The 16,438-nt window shown below is 37.2% G+C and overlaps 1 protein-coding gene across 17 annotated transcripts in view; it reads left to right on the forward strand.

The window, feature by feature from the left end:
- madd (MAP-kinase activating death domain) overlaps positions 1-16,013 on the forward strand; it is an 87,879-nt gene extending 71,866 nt beyond the window's left edge. For 15 of the 17 annotated variants that reach the window (XM_061974831.2, XM_061974823.2, XM_061974826.2 and 12 more), the window contains 3 exons: positions 136-205; positions 4,866-4,912; positions 14,771-15,795. In XM_061974831.2, coding sequence (XP_061830815.1) covers positions 136-205; positions 4,866-4,912; positions 14,771-14,884 — 231 coding nt within the window. In that variant the 3' untranslated portion in view covers positions 14,885-15,795. Of the gene's footprint in view, positions 1-135; positions 206-4,865; positions 4,913-14,770; positions 15,796-15,868 lie in introns of those variants that run through there. The other 2 variants (XR_009816796.2, XM_061974835.2) reach the window with 2 other exon arrangements.
- Positions 16,014-16,438: the final 425 nt, after the last annotated feature.

Here is a 16,438-nt window from a genome sequence, read left to right on the forward strand (position 1 = left end):
ATGACAAGTTTGAACCTGGTTCTTTATTTTGTTTGATTTGTTTATTTTTTCAATACAAAGTTTGATCTTTCATCCAGTGTTGTTGAGTTAATAATGTTCTGTCTTGTGTTGTTTTTTTGTTTTTTGTTTTTTTAGGTTTTCATAGAGCTGAGTCACATAAAAAAGTGCAATACAGTGAAGGGAGTCTTTGTCCTGGAGGAATTTGGTAATTACACCATCTATTGATTGTAGGCCTGTACTTGACACGGCAGTAACTCAGCTTCATGGCCAAGGCCACAGCTAATAGGAGTTCTCTTATTTGGATGTGAGGTTTAGATCGTCTCTAATGGACACATTTATTTTATCTCAATCATAAACAACGGGACTTGGAGAAAAATTGTAGCATCAAACTGAGAAGTAAAAGCTATTAAATGTAATACATTAACTTTATTAAATTGTGCGTGATAAATCATCTATGTAATGTTGTTAAGAATATTTTTGCAATATGATTGGAAGTAGAAAGACACCACTCAGCAGAAAGGCATAGTTTATCCTGGACTAAAAGAAGAAAATAGAGAAATTATGAATGTATACATTTAGTTTGTACTGTCAAATCGGTAGGAATACTGCAAGACGGCATAAAAAACAAAAAATATACATTTAAAAAATAGTCCTACAGTATTTGTGTGGGCATGGCTTTAATTTCACTTAGAGGATTTTTATTTTTACAGTAGTACCTCAACTTACGAATTGGTCCTCAAAGGGAGCTTTTAACGCAAAACACCTGTATCTCAAATCAACGTTTCCCATTGAAATTAACTAACTAAATCAATTAAATTAGTGCTTAACCCCCCAAAACAGCACAATTTTAACATGTAACTTGCATTTTACAAAGAAAAACATACAATACATATTGTGTAAAAACTATACAATAGCATGTACTCCAAACAACTACATTAATTTTATTAAGTAGTTTAATAATAATGTACAGCAATGATTCTCCCAATTGTAGTGGTACACGGGCTCAATTTAGTGGTATGCCAAAGAGTCACTTAATTGAATATTCAAATACAGCTTTAATGTTCAAACTGTGTGTAACAGGCATGTGATTTTTCCGTCTAAAGTCGGAATTCTGTCTTTTTTAATCTCGGGGGAAAAAAAAAAAAAATCTCCCGTTTTTCCGTTTTTTTTTCCGACCCTAAATCAAGATTCGAGACGTAGTTGATTGGTCGATATGTTCCTTGTGACCAATCAGGACATCTGTTATGAATGATGACGTTAATAACGTCATCATTCATAATAGTTATTACCGCCATTTTCCATATGTAAACGATGTCGGTTCTCGAGAGAAAGTACGCTTTACGAGTAAAAGAAATTGATAAACATGTCAAAAATAAGTTTCGATGGAAAGGGAAATCACTGATACTGTTGGGAAGAAGGAAGTTACGACTTTGTTCGGTGATTTTATTCGGAAAATCGATCGTCCCGGAAAGGTTTTGTGCACGTGGTGTCATGATAATATTGACTATGGATCACGAGGTTTCAAGGCTTTGGAAGTACATGCGAAACGCCAAAAACATATGAAACAACTTGAAGCAAGGAAAACTAACTTTTCAGTAGCTGGTACTTTTGGATGTCAACCGAAAGTGAGCAAACCTTACGGACTTCATCCTTTGTTTACATCGACAACTGCGTAGACATCGAGAGGAAAGATCCACCCTAACAACCCACTTCAGTTGCAGACAGGGTTGTTAATAATGAGGTAAGCTAAAAAATATTTGCTTGCGAAATACGCATGTTTGTTTTAAATATTAACCAATTATTGCTTTGCGAAATATAAATGGGTTTTTCTAAAAATAAAAAGCCACGTGAAAATATATTATGAAATTACAGAAATTCAAAGAGTCGCATTATTGATTCCAGTTAACAATTTATTTGAAATAAATTTGCATATAATACTATTTTGTAATATTAAGTTAAGACATTAAGGAAAAGACATTGTCATGGACCCTGTCAACGGAAAACTGTGTCTCAAGATCAGAACCTCAAGCAAGAGGTACAGGGATAATCTAGAGCAGATGGAAGTGGAGAGAGAGTCCAAGAGGCAGAAGTTGGCACTGAAATCCAAAAAAGAAGCTATAAAAGCAGAGACCAAAAGGAAAATGCAGGCTGCTCAGAAATTTGCAAGGAAAGCTCATGTTAGGGCTCTCTGAGAAAGCTAATGTGTGAAGTGAACTGAAGTAATGTGGTAATACTGTAAATAAACTGTAGATAATAACACTGATCAATGTGACACCTGTGGATGTGAAATGAACACAAGATGTAAATATTAGTGACTAAATACTGTTGGGACTGAACCATATACAGTGATTAATTAGGATAATCGGGTTATATATGTTCTATTAATGATGTTTTCATGTCTTTAAACACTAAAATATTTTCTTCAAATGGTGCTGTCTTTGTTAATTTTAGCATGTTAAATTGGTGAAAAACCAGGAGCTTCGGGGGTCCCCCAGACCCCAGGAAATTTTTTCAGTCTTTTTCATTGTGGTCAAATCACATGCCTGGTGTAATGTTACAGTGGCCAGAAATATTTATTATACTTGTTAAAATAAAACTATGCCCTGTTTTTAAATGCATGTTTAGGCCTACTATGCCACTGTATTTTAATGTTGGTCATTATTGTGGTACTTGGAGAGCCAAGTGTTTTCTGAGGTGGTACTCATTGAAAACATTTTGAGAACCACTGATTTATAACATTTACCTTGGAAAGTGGACTTCAACAGTATCTCCTTTGAGCTGCTTCTCCGTCAACCACACGACCAGCAGCTTTTCCTGCTTTTCATTAGTAAGTGTCAGCATTAGATATTATTTAATAATACATGTATTAGACTCATTCTGCTTCAGTATGGTGTAGACTAGAGGTGGGAACCTTTCAGCACCTCACGATTCGATTACGATTCAGGAGCTACGATTCGATTAAATATCGATTATTGATGCAGTTTTACATTTCATTTCACCGAATAAACGTTTATCACTTGCAACGTTATTTGGAATAAGAGACGGTTAAATTAATTCCCACATTAATGAAAATGTGTGAAAAACTGGATCCTAAGTGCTCTATGGTAAAGGAGCTGGTCGGATCTCTCGGTGAGGTGGCTTGCTGCAGTCAGCCAAATTTTAGAACTCTCTGCATTACTTTATTTACAATATACTGTATAATCGATTATTACTATTACTAACCGATTCTATAATTGTCCATGTCCAAATTGCTATGCATCTAAAAATCGATTATTTCCCCCACCTCTGGACACAGCCGGTCATGATGATGATTTTTTTTGTATAACAATAAATATAATTTGCCTCCTCTTGTCAGCACACTCACTTCCTTGGAAAACCAAAGTTATGTCCATCTCTAGCTATAAGCTAATGCTAGCGAGTAAAACCAGCTGTTTTTAGCGGAGTTCACTATTTTTTTACTTCAACTTACAAGTGTTTTCAGATAAAAGCTTTCCCTCAGCTAATTGTTATGCTTCACGTTGCAAGCAAAAATGTAAATTTACAAGCATCCGCACCATTTTTTTTAACCTTTAATTGCCCAGGAAAGCTCCATTGAGATTAAGAATCCTGCACTTTCATACACCAGTGTAGGTGACACCGGGAGCTAAGTAGGTGAAGTGTGTTGCTCAAGACACATAGGCCGTGATTAGGATAACGGAAGCTGGGATTGCATCCCTGAAGTTGCTGGTACAGCCGCTCTACCATCTGAGCCATGGCGATCTCTGCCATTAGTTGATGTAGCAAATGTCCCAGTGAAACCCCGTAAGATCCGACCAAAACGTCTTACACGCTAGCATTGGCTTATAGCAAGAGATGGACATAACTTTGGTTCCAGCCCATACTGTTGGAAGAAAGCCAGTTTGAAGGCGATGTTGATTTGAGTGTTTTGAGTCAAGAGCTCTGTCACAAAACCGGTTAAGCTTGTAAGTAGAAGTACTACTGTATTTTTATTTTTAAGACATGAGTCATCAGCTTGCATTAATATTAGTATTGGAGGAGCTTCGCTGCAATGGCTAAGTAGGTTAGTCTAGTGTAGTGTAGTGTAGTGTTGCTACAGGCAGGAAAGCAGGTCGTCAAAGGTTGAAGTGAAGCGCCAGGCTGGGTTACTGTCTTGTCTCTGTGCTGATTTTGTAATGTTGCCCTCATCTTTGCCACTATGAAAACCTTCATTCTCCAGCAGGTAAAGTCTTGTCACCTTTCTTATTCAGATCAATTCTCCACACACACACACTATCTGTTCCTTCGACTCCTTCATTTTCCTTTTCCTGTGCTCCCTTCCCTTGGGAGATCACCCCAGACTCCATCTCTCATTGGTCATTGTTGTCTCAGCATGGGGAGATTTTCCAACAACTGTGTTTTAGGGTGCTCGGAAAGAGACGTAATATAGACTGGCACCTTTCTATCTGTTCAGCCTCTTTCTTCTCTCCTATGGGTTCACAGTTACTAATGAAAAGTCAGACTGTCCTGAGGACATCAACATGGTCCTGGGCCAAAGATGTTTAGCATTGTGTAACTCTGTCTTGTCCTGTCACTTCACTCTACGTGTTTTTGTTCTTTCCATATTGAAACAATTTTTGTGGGCTACATCCTGTCCTTACCAGTCAATCATAGCAAAGATGTGTTACTTTCCAAATGGAGTTCATTATCTCTTCAACTCTGGGAAGAGGTGCATCATTGTGATACACATGTTTTACTGGTGGTGGACATTAGTGGCCCACAGACTATCTGAAGCCATGTTCTGAGTTCACCTCTTCGACAAGAAAAGTTGAACTGAATCAAGTTCCTGCTGCCTTTGAATTTCTCTTCTGTCTCTTGCATCGGCATAGTTCCTGAAACTAAAGAAGTGGTGATCCACAAGTACAAGACCCCCATGGTGAGTCCTCATCAGTCCGCCAGCACACCACTGCAATCGTTTACATGTGATGACTTCATATATATTTGTCTAACAGTCCAAAGTATGACACACCGAGACAATATGTTTACAATTTGTTTTCCTGTAGCTTATAAACATCTCATTAGACACTACTGGGCTAACAGGATGCCCATAATTCCTCAAGGTTTAACTTGAGACCTCAACAAGATTTGGCCAGTGTAGCATATGGTTTGCCTTTAAGCTGTTTTTCAGTAGGTCAACAACAGAAAGACCACTGCTCAGAGGCTGGAAGGGAAGTATAGTGCCACCTTTAGTGACAAAGGTGGACATTCTTCTACTGATAAATCCACGCCCTGTAGTGTCTGGACATTGACAGCAGGTTTAGGATTGTTCCTTAATACAGAATATGAAACCATAAAAAAGCAATTGCTATGTCTTTATACTTCTGCAACTAAATGTATACCGAGTGGTTTGTGTTTCCCACAGAACGGCAATCTATTTGTGGCAGTGGGGGGTGTGGTCGGGGCGATATCAATGACATCATCATACACTTTGCATATTATGCCATGATAAAAAAAGGCTAAAAAAATAAACATTATGCCTGTATTTAAAGACAAATCATTGTGCTCCAAGCCCTGACCGTGGTAAATTAATTACTGCAAAGTAGGAAGCATTAATTAGAAATTAAATGTATTCATAGCTGGAGCATACAAAACAGTTTACAGTCTTCTGAATATGTTCTTTTTATTATAGGGGCCTTCTAGACATGGAATAACATCAACATAGTCATATGTACATTAGTTTAATATATTGCCCCCATGTGCGTGAGAGGTAATAGCGTATATCTTGACACACAGATAAATAAACATTCACTTCAGCGAGGCATGAAAAAAAATTCTGTCTCCTAGTAAAATTGAACTGTGAGCAAGTTCTAAGCAGCCCGTTTAATGCAGTGCTTCTTAAATAGTGGAACCTTGAAGTGTCAGGGTAAAATGGGCGTGAGAGGCAATGGCTTTTAATCGCGTCTTTAGTGTTTGTAAGGAACTATCTTGTCACATGCAGATAAAAAACAAAACATTAACTTTGGGTCTGCGTGAAAAAAAATATGTCTCTTAGTGGAGGCATTACAGAAAATAATTTAAAACAACTTGTGTAATCCAATATAATAATGCTTCCTAAGGCTGAGCCAATCAAGGACTACACAACTGAGCGGTACACTCTGATAAGTTTGGTCTGTTGCCAATACTACTGTAATATTGATATTTTTTAGGTCATTGAGCCATATTTATGCTTAAAATGCTTAATTTATATAGAAATATAAGAATATTATTTTATATAAAAAAAATCTGCGAATGAGTTACTGCAAATTTACACGCGCGATGTGGCAAGGGACGACTGTAGTTATTGATATCAATCAACATTTCTTTTCACATATCGTTTTACTGTATTTTTCAGTGATTTTATAACTACAATGTAACACAGGCGGCACTTTGTACATCCCTGGTTTAGTTACATAAATTATTCTTCCTTCCCTAAATGTTGGGATTTACTTTGGCAGCTATGTAAACACTACTTTAAATTAGAGATTTAAAAAAACTCCCAACTTGAGGTAATTTATTGATAGTCTCCACAATAAAGTTACTGTAAAACTAAGCACACAAAGGGAGAGTACATTAATATACATATGAAGTGCACATACATGTAAGAATAATTTTAAATTGACAATACAGTTTGGTATAAACTGAAAAAAGCAATACAACCATACAGGATAAAGGATGACTTTTATGCTGATAGCTTAATGCTAACATACAATGGACAATCCCATTGTCAGGCGAACACAAATTAGCATCGCAATCGTATTGTTTATAAACAGTGGATTTTTTTTTTTAACCATTTAAATTTTATTGGAACAAAATTAAACAAAAGATATTTCTACTTCACAGGAATGTAGTCACCAGACTCTGTGGAAACTTAAAGGTGTCGTAATGTGGCCAGAAATGGTACTGCAATCACAGTCAAAATTCTGTAGTCCCCTCCCACTCTCCATGACTGAGGTTGCCAGATACGCAGCCTGATTCCGAATCCTACTCCAAGGAACTTCAAATGGCAATCGACGAGTCCTACGCTGTAGGTTTCTCTTGTTTATGCTTCTTGCAAGATGGTTTACTAAATAATTATGCCACATTTTACTGTTGTCGATTAGCCAAATGTATTTGTAAAGTTGTGCAGCAATATTTTCGTCGGGACAGATTGTTGGCATTACCCTGCTAAAATTTCTAGATTTACCGGACGGACCACCATCAAAATAATTATATATAATAATATATATTGCATAGGCCTACTTTGATGGCAAGCCAAGGCCAACAGTAAAATTACCACCACATTCCGTTCAGCATAACGCCATGTTGCATCCAACCTGACGCACTGCATTCTCTTCCATGTACGCACATCACCATCTTTCAGTGCAGCGTGCAACTCTATGAGCCAATACTTGTTACGCATAAATCATATAGCCTACTACCATGTCAATACACAAAGTAGAAAATCATTACATGTAATGCATTATATTGTGCCAAGCAAATACCACCCCATATGTGTTTGATGCACATACAGTACCAGAAACAGCAATTAGCCGTGCTAATGTTAGAACGCATTTCCTCAGTGTATCAGCATATTGAGAATGAAATAGGCACTGACACTACCCATTTCCACATAAGATTTATTTGTCGAAAATATATTTTGCCCTGTCAGTTGGATGACACATTGACATACAGGCTAACGGGCATATATTTCCCCCGTTAGCCTATATGTCGATGTGTCATTGACCGGGCTAGCATGCTTAGCATTACACTAGGAGCTGAGCACCACCACACTAAGCATTTGTTGCACTAACATACAAGCTTTGTTAGACAAGATCATAGACCTTATTGGACAATATAGTTTACATACTAAATGTCCATTTCCATGTATTACAAGTAATAAGAAAATGTATATGCCTGACTTACCTATCGAGGAGGAAATTAGCACGTTTGGCGTCAGATGAAAAATTCTTCTCCGCCTTCAATCGTCTCCATCTTTCAAAGGCATCCTCGTTTTGTTCCTGGCTATGTCATGAATAAGTTGAGAATCGTAACGACGCCTTTTTAAATTCACTAAGATCTTACATGTTTACTAACTTTACCAGTGGCAGCAGCATGACGAAGATGGCGGTGTGTAACTGGCAACCTGGATGTGACACACTCACAGACTTTATTATTGGTGGAACGGTGGGGCATCGAAATGAAAACAATAACAATATTTTGGGGCTGTAAATCTAATTTTGAAATGAGCATTTCCCGACTGAGCTACCGTTATCAGTTATAAAGGTATTAAAAAAAGAACATGATTTATTAATGCCTTTTGACATATCAGGGCCATTTAATGATTACCTGACATGAAATTATTACATATGGCACCTTTAATATTGACCGCTAACTTTGTAATACTAGGCCAGCTAGCTGCTCTTCACTGCGTGCTCAAATCTCAAATTAAAAAAAACAAAAAACATAGTCAATGATTGCAAGGTGAGGGAAGCACATATATTACCTAGAAAGTGAAGTGTTACTTTCCTGTATCGTAAAATATAAGAAAAGAAAATCAGGAAAATAAAAATAAAAAACACTTTTGGCAAAAAAAAGTTTAGGGATGTGGCCCCAAATTGAAAATTAATTAATGGGAAAATCTGGTGGTGCTTTGACATACATGTTTAATATATTTTGTTACGGCGCTCATAACCTAAAAAATCTAAAATCAATGCCCCCTTTGAAATTAATTGAAAAACAAACTGGGTGAAGAGCCAAGTAGGCACAACCTTTGTACTTTGCGACATATTTCAATTTAATATTTCTTTCTCATCTTCTTTATCAAATTGCTGGCTCTCACAACTTCCTTTGGCCCCATATTCTCTTATTTTGCATTAGTAGGATTCTTTATTTGGGCACTCGATTCGCAGAATGATACTGGGGTTAACAGATCGTCTTGCCATTAAGATAACTGAGATGGTAGACAGAAACCAGGGCATTATTTGTGCAGATAAACCATTGATATGAAAAGTTTGCTGCCTGGGATTTTTGAACATGCTTTATGAAATATATAGCCAGTTAATGATGTAAATTGTTAATTCTCTTTTTGTATCGCCCGTTAGCTGCTTTCAGTAAAACAGTGCTATCATGTCATTGAACGGGTGATACATGCACCATTTTTATCACCTCCCCAATGTGGCAGTAATTGACGTGTCATAAGCAATCAGCATCCAGTAGCTTCATCTCTTTTTTTTTAAACAGGATATATCTTATAAAAGGTATATTTAACTACATAAAATTTGTATTGGCACATTTCAGACAACGTAATTTCATTTTTGTATAAGATTCCAAAGTTGAAGATGACTTTGGAGGAACAGGATTGGAAGTAAAAGAAGTGTTTAGTATAGAAGTAGCAAATATGTTGATGGATAGATACGTCATTGATTCTGAGATAAATTGACATTACTTTACAGACATTAAACAAAAACTAAAAAAGTAAGACAAAATAATTGAGGTAAATATTTATCAAATATACAGACAAAATAATGAGTGAATTTTTGGCCTGCAGGCAATCTGAATGGTGCAAATTTCTATGGACCATGTGATGTGTGGAATATTTCTTTTTTTTTCTTCAGAAAGCAGTAACATGGGAATGAGTGATAAGGAAGGGACTGTTTTTTTTTAAAGAAAATAATAATAATAATAATAATACCTGGGATTTTTATAGCGCTTTTCTAAGTACCCAAAGTCGCTTTACATGTAGAACCCATCATTCATTCACACCTGGTGGTGGTAAGCTACTTTCATAGCCACAGCTGCCCTGGGGTAGACTGACGGAAGCGTGGCTGCAATTTGCGCCAACGGCCCCTCCGACCACCACCATCATTCAATTCACCGGTGTGAGTGGCACCGGGGGCAAAGGGTGAAGTGTCCCGCCCAAGGACACAACGGCAGCGATTTTTGGATGGTAAGAGGCGGGGAGCGAACCTGCAACCCTCAGGTTTCTGGCACGGTTGCTCTACCCACTACGCCATGCCGCCCCTAAAATAAACTTAAATTATGGTTGAGGTTAAGTGCAACAAGATTAAAAAATATCCATCCATCCATTTTCTACTGCTTGTCCCTTTTGGGGTCGCGGGGGTGCTGAAGTCTATCTCAGCTGCATTCAGGCGGAAGGCGGCGTACACCCTGGACAAGTCGCCACCTCATCAAAAAAAAAAAAAAATATATTTAATATATATATAATTGTGTGTGTGTGTGTGTGTGCGCCAAGCTAGTGGGATATTTTGTTAAAAACATTTTTAATTAAACTCACTCCTAAATCACAAAAAAAACCGTGTAAAGTTCAAGTTTTTATTTTTTTCATTATGACCTTTTTGAAAGCCTTTTGAATAAATGTTACAAGTTTGTGTAAGATAACTTATGCTAATTTATACTTATTGAAAACTGACATAATTTGAGCAAAATGCCTTCAAAGGGTTACAATTTAAAAAATAATGACATGTTTGGTATTTTTGTTTAGGGCTTTAGTGAGATAGAAATTTGAGCAAATAATGAATCCAAAATGTTTTTATGCCCTTTGGGCTTTGATATACTGTGTAATAACTGCCAGTGTATCGTACACCTGTGAAATAATTAGACATTAAAATTGTATATTTAACATGAAAAAATATATCTCATGAAAAATCATGTACAATTTAACAAAAAATATGACCCCAAAAAGGGACAAGCGGTAGAAAATGGATGGATGGATGACACAAATGCAGCAAAAATGTACTGAAAGGACAACAAAGTCAGTCATTGCCCCCTGAGGGTTGATTTTGTGGTGCATTTATACACTTTTATTTCTGAGACACAAATGGCATCAAAGCAAAGACAGGTGAGTTAGTCCGGTGCAACTTGTAATTTACATAACCGAGGTGTTCCTCAAGGCACCCCTTTAAGGTTTTTTTTCATAATAGGATTAATATACTAACTTCAGATGCAATCAGTAGTCACTTGTTTATCTTTTTTAGTTATACGAGTGGTGTTCCTTTTTAGGTCCTCTTTTTTTCATCATAGTCAAGGGTGTCAAAAGTGCGGTCTGCAGATCATTTTTTAAAAGGCTCACGGCATATTTTAAAAATATTATTACAAAAAAAACTAAAAATTGGAATAAAACATCAAACCGGTCCAATGTAACGAAAACATTTTGCAATATTGACTCTAATAGCACAAAACTGCCATGCATGCAGTTTTTTTTACTTTAAATCTTTGTAACTTGATGGATAGCTCTGAAGTTGATCTAGAGGTTCAAGCATTGAAAGTAAAAATAATATACACTGATATGATTTATTTGTAACACTTTATTGAGCCGGGGCCTTTAGTCTGATTTATAATTTTTTAATGTCATTGTCATTTACATTTGTTTTATGTAATTGTTCAAAAAATAAAGAAAATGGATGGATGGATATATATGTATATATATATATATATATATTACATATGTACTTACATCATGTATGTAAAACCTTAATTGAAGTTTTTGGATGTAGGCAGAATAGAGTGGCTCCAATGTAAGCAAACTTTTGATCGCATTCATTTAATATTTAGAATGCATTAGAAAATAAAAAATACATCCGTCATGTCTTTCATAATGATTGTGAACAATAGGCAAAATTACAACAACAAAAAAAGTGCAGTTTCCCTTTAAAAAGAGTACAGTTCTGTCATTGAGATGTTCTTTGACTAGTTAGTCCTTAAAACAAGAACAGCACAAAATCAAATGTCTACTGTACAGGACGCTGGTTCCCCGGAATATATAAAATAAGATTAATAGTGAAGGGAGAAGTTGGGCCCTCCAGTCCTTAGGTTTCTGGAAAAACAAAACAATTGAGTTGAATGTCCCTGGCTTAGTGCAAGTGAGAGCCAGTCCCAATACACTCCCATCCCTACATTGTGCGCGTTCCCGTGAAGGTAGTGGTGTCCCAATGACTCTTTGCATGTAGAGGTAGTGGGCATAACAAGGAATAGTGGGTTTGAATCTAGCCTTCAGAGTGAGGGATTTCAGATACTGACTCGCTCAGGTAGAGCCAGAGAAAATTCCCCCAATTTTTGCAAATTACCCTCTGCATTTGACCCATCCCCTTGTTCCACCTCCTGGGAGGTGAGGGGAGCAGCGGTGGCCGCGCTCGGGAATCATTTTGGTGATTTAACCCCCAATTCCAACCCTTGATGCTGAGTGCCAAGCAGGGAAGTAATGGATCCCATTTTTATAGTCTTTGGTATGACTCGGCCGGGGTTTGAACTCACGACCTACCGATCTCAGGGCGGACACTCTAACCACAAGGCCACTGAGCAGACAAATACTATACATTTATATCGTGTAAATATAATACTATAAAGCTTGCGATTGTGAAAACTAACGTTACATACCTTCAAAAATTCACAAGCGACAACAGTTGTCGATGGCGGCTTCTTCTCTGTGTAGTTTGTTTATTCATCAATTGAAGCATGATGAATAATAAACGATCTCAGCCGTTAACTCCATTTCTGCCGGGTTTGTTGTGTAAAGGTGGGACTATAGGGTTGTACGGTACAATGCTACTAATAAAGTACCGCCGCACTACTGAATTATAGCTGCTTTTGGAAAATACGCACTGCAAAAAATGAAATCTAAGTAAGATTAAATATCTCAAATAATGGTGATATTTGTTTATTTTTTGTCTGAGAAGATACTTCTTCTCACTAAGCAGATTTTATGTTAGTGTTACTTGTTTTAAGGGTTTTGGTCCTAAATTATCTCAGTAAGATATTACAGCTTGTTGCTGAGATTTTATGACCTATATTGAGTAAAAATGCTTGAAACTGGAATATCAACTGTTGCAAAGCTGTGCCATCAACACTCACAAGTATAAAACTACTTTTTTAAAGTAATAATTTCTTACTTCAAGCATGAAAAAAAAATCATGATGCCAAGCGCATATCATTATGTCAAGATAATGGCACTAGCATTTACTTAATTGAATATTTTTCAACATATTGAGCAAAAAGGTCTCTTTTTTTTCTACCAAGAAAAGTGCACTTGTTATTAGTGAGAGTGTACTTATTTTAAGGTATTTTTGGCTTCATTGAGGTTAGCTAATTTTACTTGTTTTGGAAAGTCTTGACAAGCCGAATGTTCTTGTTCTATTGGCAGATAATTTTGCTTAGTTCAAATAAAATACCCCTAATTTTTGTATATTTCTTTCTTGTTTTTGAACACTGATTTTTTGCAGTGCGGGTAGTTATTTTTCATCCACAAATGTCGCCGTACAGCGGTGACGTTGCTAAGCTGAGGCGCGGTGTATTCGTGCGTCAATACGCACACACTGAGCGCATACAAGCAGAAAGAGGGTGCTTGAAGCGCATTATGGAGGAATTTGGGCTTCAGAACTATCGATAAAGGTGACGCTTAAAACACGGAAGCACGGCACCGCTTTAAAACACGCCTCGCCAAATGTGTCAATACAGCATTAAAACCTTTGCTTCAAACTTAGGTAAACATTTAATTAAACATTCAGACATGCACAAGGATTTCAAAGAGTGGCAGGTTATACATTTAACAGTTTCCCCTGTGCACATAGAGATAAGTAGACGTTCAAACAGCTACTGGCTTGTTGATACTTATTAGAGTAGTCCAAACCGCCCACGTGATGTAAAATAATGTAAATGAATTGACTGAATTTTGTAACAAATTGCCACTATTTTTTTTGTGTTTTATCTTTAACAATGTGTGTTTTACCTGTTACTTGTCTTATCTGTCTCTAGCCTGGTTTTCAGTGTTGTATTTGTACTAAATATTGTATTTGTCTTAATGCACATATCAAAATTGGCATCCATAAATCATGAAGCATTTAATACAATGTCCATAAAGCTGTCTATTCCAACCTAGCCTAATTCTAGATGTTGACAGGCTACAAGTCAAATAAATGTTAACTATTATTTGAGTGCAATAAGAACAGACCATGTGTTTAATGCCTTTTAATTTGAATTCTAAACTTCTAAAATTGTTCTTTGAGTGCAATAAGAAACGTGTGTTTAATCATACGTTTTATCATAAAATTTTCTGTTAAAATTAAGCTAATTTGTGTGGTCCTTATTTTGAAAGGTATCAAAGTATTGAAATACATAATATACATTTTGGTACCAACATATTGGTGTGGGCACAACTCTAGGTGGGACATACAGTACAGGCCAAAAGTTTGGACACACCTTCTCATTTCAATGTGTTTTCTTTATTTTCATGACTATTTACATTGTAGATTGTCACTGAATGCATCAAAACTATGACACCTGTGAAGTGAAAACCATAGCTCATCGACAGAATGCCAAGAGTGTGCAAAGCCAAAATCAGAGCAAAGGGTGGCTATTTTGAAGAAACTAGAATATAGAACATGTTTTCAGTTATTTCACCTTTTTTTGTTAAGTACATAACTCCACATGTGTTCATTCATAGTTTTGATGCCTTCAGTGACAATCTACAATGTAAATAGTCATGAAAATAAAGAACACACATTGAATGAGAAGGTGTGTCCAACATTTTGTCCTGTACTGTGTGCGCAAACATAATGTAGTTGCTTACGTGCCCGAACATAAACTATGCAGTGACGTAGAAAGTGGTGTCCCAATTCCTAGGGAAGATTACAAAGTTCTACCCCATGTTGCTTCATTTGGAGGGTGGAGTGAGATCGGGCCTGAGTACACTTGGTTCTGTCTCAGCACACTTAAGTGTCGAGTGCACGATGTCTCCCTGATCGTCCTTCCTCCTCCTCTGCAGGCACATCAGATCTGTTACTCCGTCCTCTGTCTGTTCTCCTACGTGGCAGCTGTGAAGGGGAAGGAGGCGGACGGAAAAGCCAAGATTCTCTCCCCAAGACCCCTTCCTAGCTAGTGCCCGCCCTCCCTCCCCCACCTGCCCCAGTTCTATGTGCCTCTACCTGAAGCGGCGTCACTCAGCAGACAAATCCCTTGGCGACCCGGAAGCACACAAACGTACACCACGTTTGGTCCCCCGAACCCCGGGAAAGGGGTCATCTCTCCAAGCCCCTCGTCGATTTGTCTTCAGTAACGATGGAACCGAGTGCATGCAGGTCCCATGCACCCCACCCACTCCTGTTACCATGGTGACGTGCATACATTAGTGACATCACTGGCCGACCCTTTTTGTCCAACTACTGTTCTACTCCTAACCTCGTCTGTGCCCTGCTGTTTATCACGTCTAGCATGTTACATGTGTGTGTGTGTGTATATATATATATATATATATATATATATCATATTTATTTACATTGTTGCTGTATATTTCACACTAAAAATAATATATCAACTATGGAATTGCTTAAAGCGCAATACTGAGTAGTTCGCCATTCCAGCAGCTTTCCGTCCTATTTGGCGTTCACAGGGTCTAACATAATTTTTTTTTTTTTCTTTGTATTGCTCAACGTGAATTTTAATATAATAATAATAAGTGTGATTTCTTCTAAGTGTGAAGACAATACAATGTTCCTTCGGTGACGTGTGTGCATTTCAGGTGATCGGGAGTTTTTCTGTCTACTGTCCCCAAAGTGTCATCCCTCAAGTCAAATATTGGTCACGTGACATAAAGTTAATTGGTTCCTGTAAAAAATATTATTCTTCTGTGGAAATGTGAACATGAATGCCGGAATCATCGCCGCTCCAATTCAGGCTTGTTGTGCTTCGAGTCATGTTGTCATCGTGTGTGAGGAGAAACATGAAATGCCAAGTGAGTATTTCCACGTGTACAGCGTTAGCAATACAGTAATAAAGTTGTCCCAACATGGAGATGCGTGTTATTGATTTTTTTTGATTGGAAAAAAAACCCCATCAGAACTGATTCAACTTTGGTTTATTTCAGGTGCAGCGACGATACTCGTTACAAACTGATTGACAGAAAGCAGCACAGTAATTTATGCATGACCATGTCAAGGAAGCAAAAAGGCACAGGACTGACAAGCAGACAATTGTCTTCCAGTCGTTCATAAGTCACACAAACATGGCAAAGGAATTGGCGAGCAGACGGTACGTACATTACAGACGGTACGTACATTACCTCGCTTTTGTTGCTCATCTGAAGCAAAGCAAGTCTTAATCAGCCCCTCCACAATTTCTGTGGCCTTTTGGTAGTGGTTGCCGCCTAAAATGCTTGAATTTCTTAGCAACGTTTTTTCAGAAAGTTGTTGCAAAGTTTTGAAGCTTGTTTTCATTTTCAGTAATATTCAATCAAATTGTAATAGTAATTTTTTTTTTTTGCATCAATGTGTGAAATGTTTCTTGTAACTTTAACCTCAAAAAGCACCGGATATCAACACAGATTACAAAAAAAAATATTGATGTTAAAAGGAGACACTAGATGGCAGTAAAAGCACTGAGCTCATTGTTAAAATGACTGTACTCTTTTCATTCATTATAACTAATAGTAATAATT

This window comes from Nerophis lumbriciformis, linkage group LG15 (assembly GCF_033978685.3).
Source record: "Nerophis lumbriciformis linkage group LG15, RoL_Nlum_v2.1, whole genome shotgun sequence".
NCBI lineage: Eukaryota > Metazoa > Chordata > Actinopteri > Syngnathiformes > Syngnathidae > Nerophis > Nerophis lumbriciformis.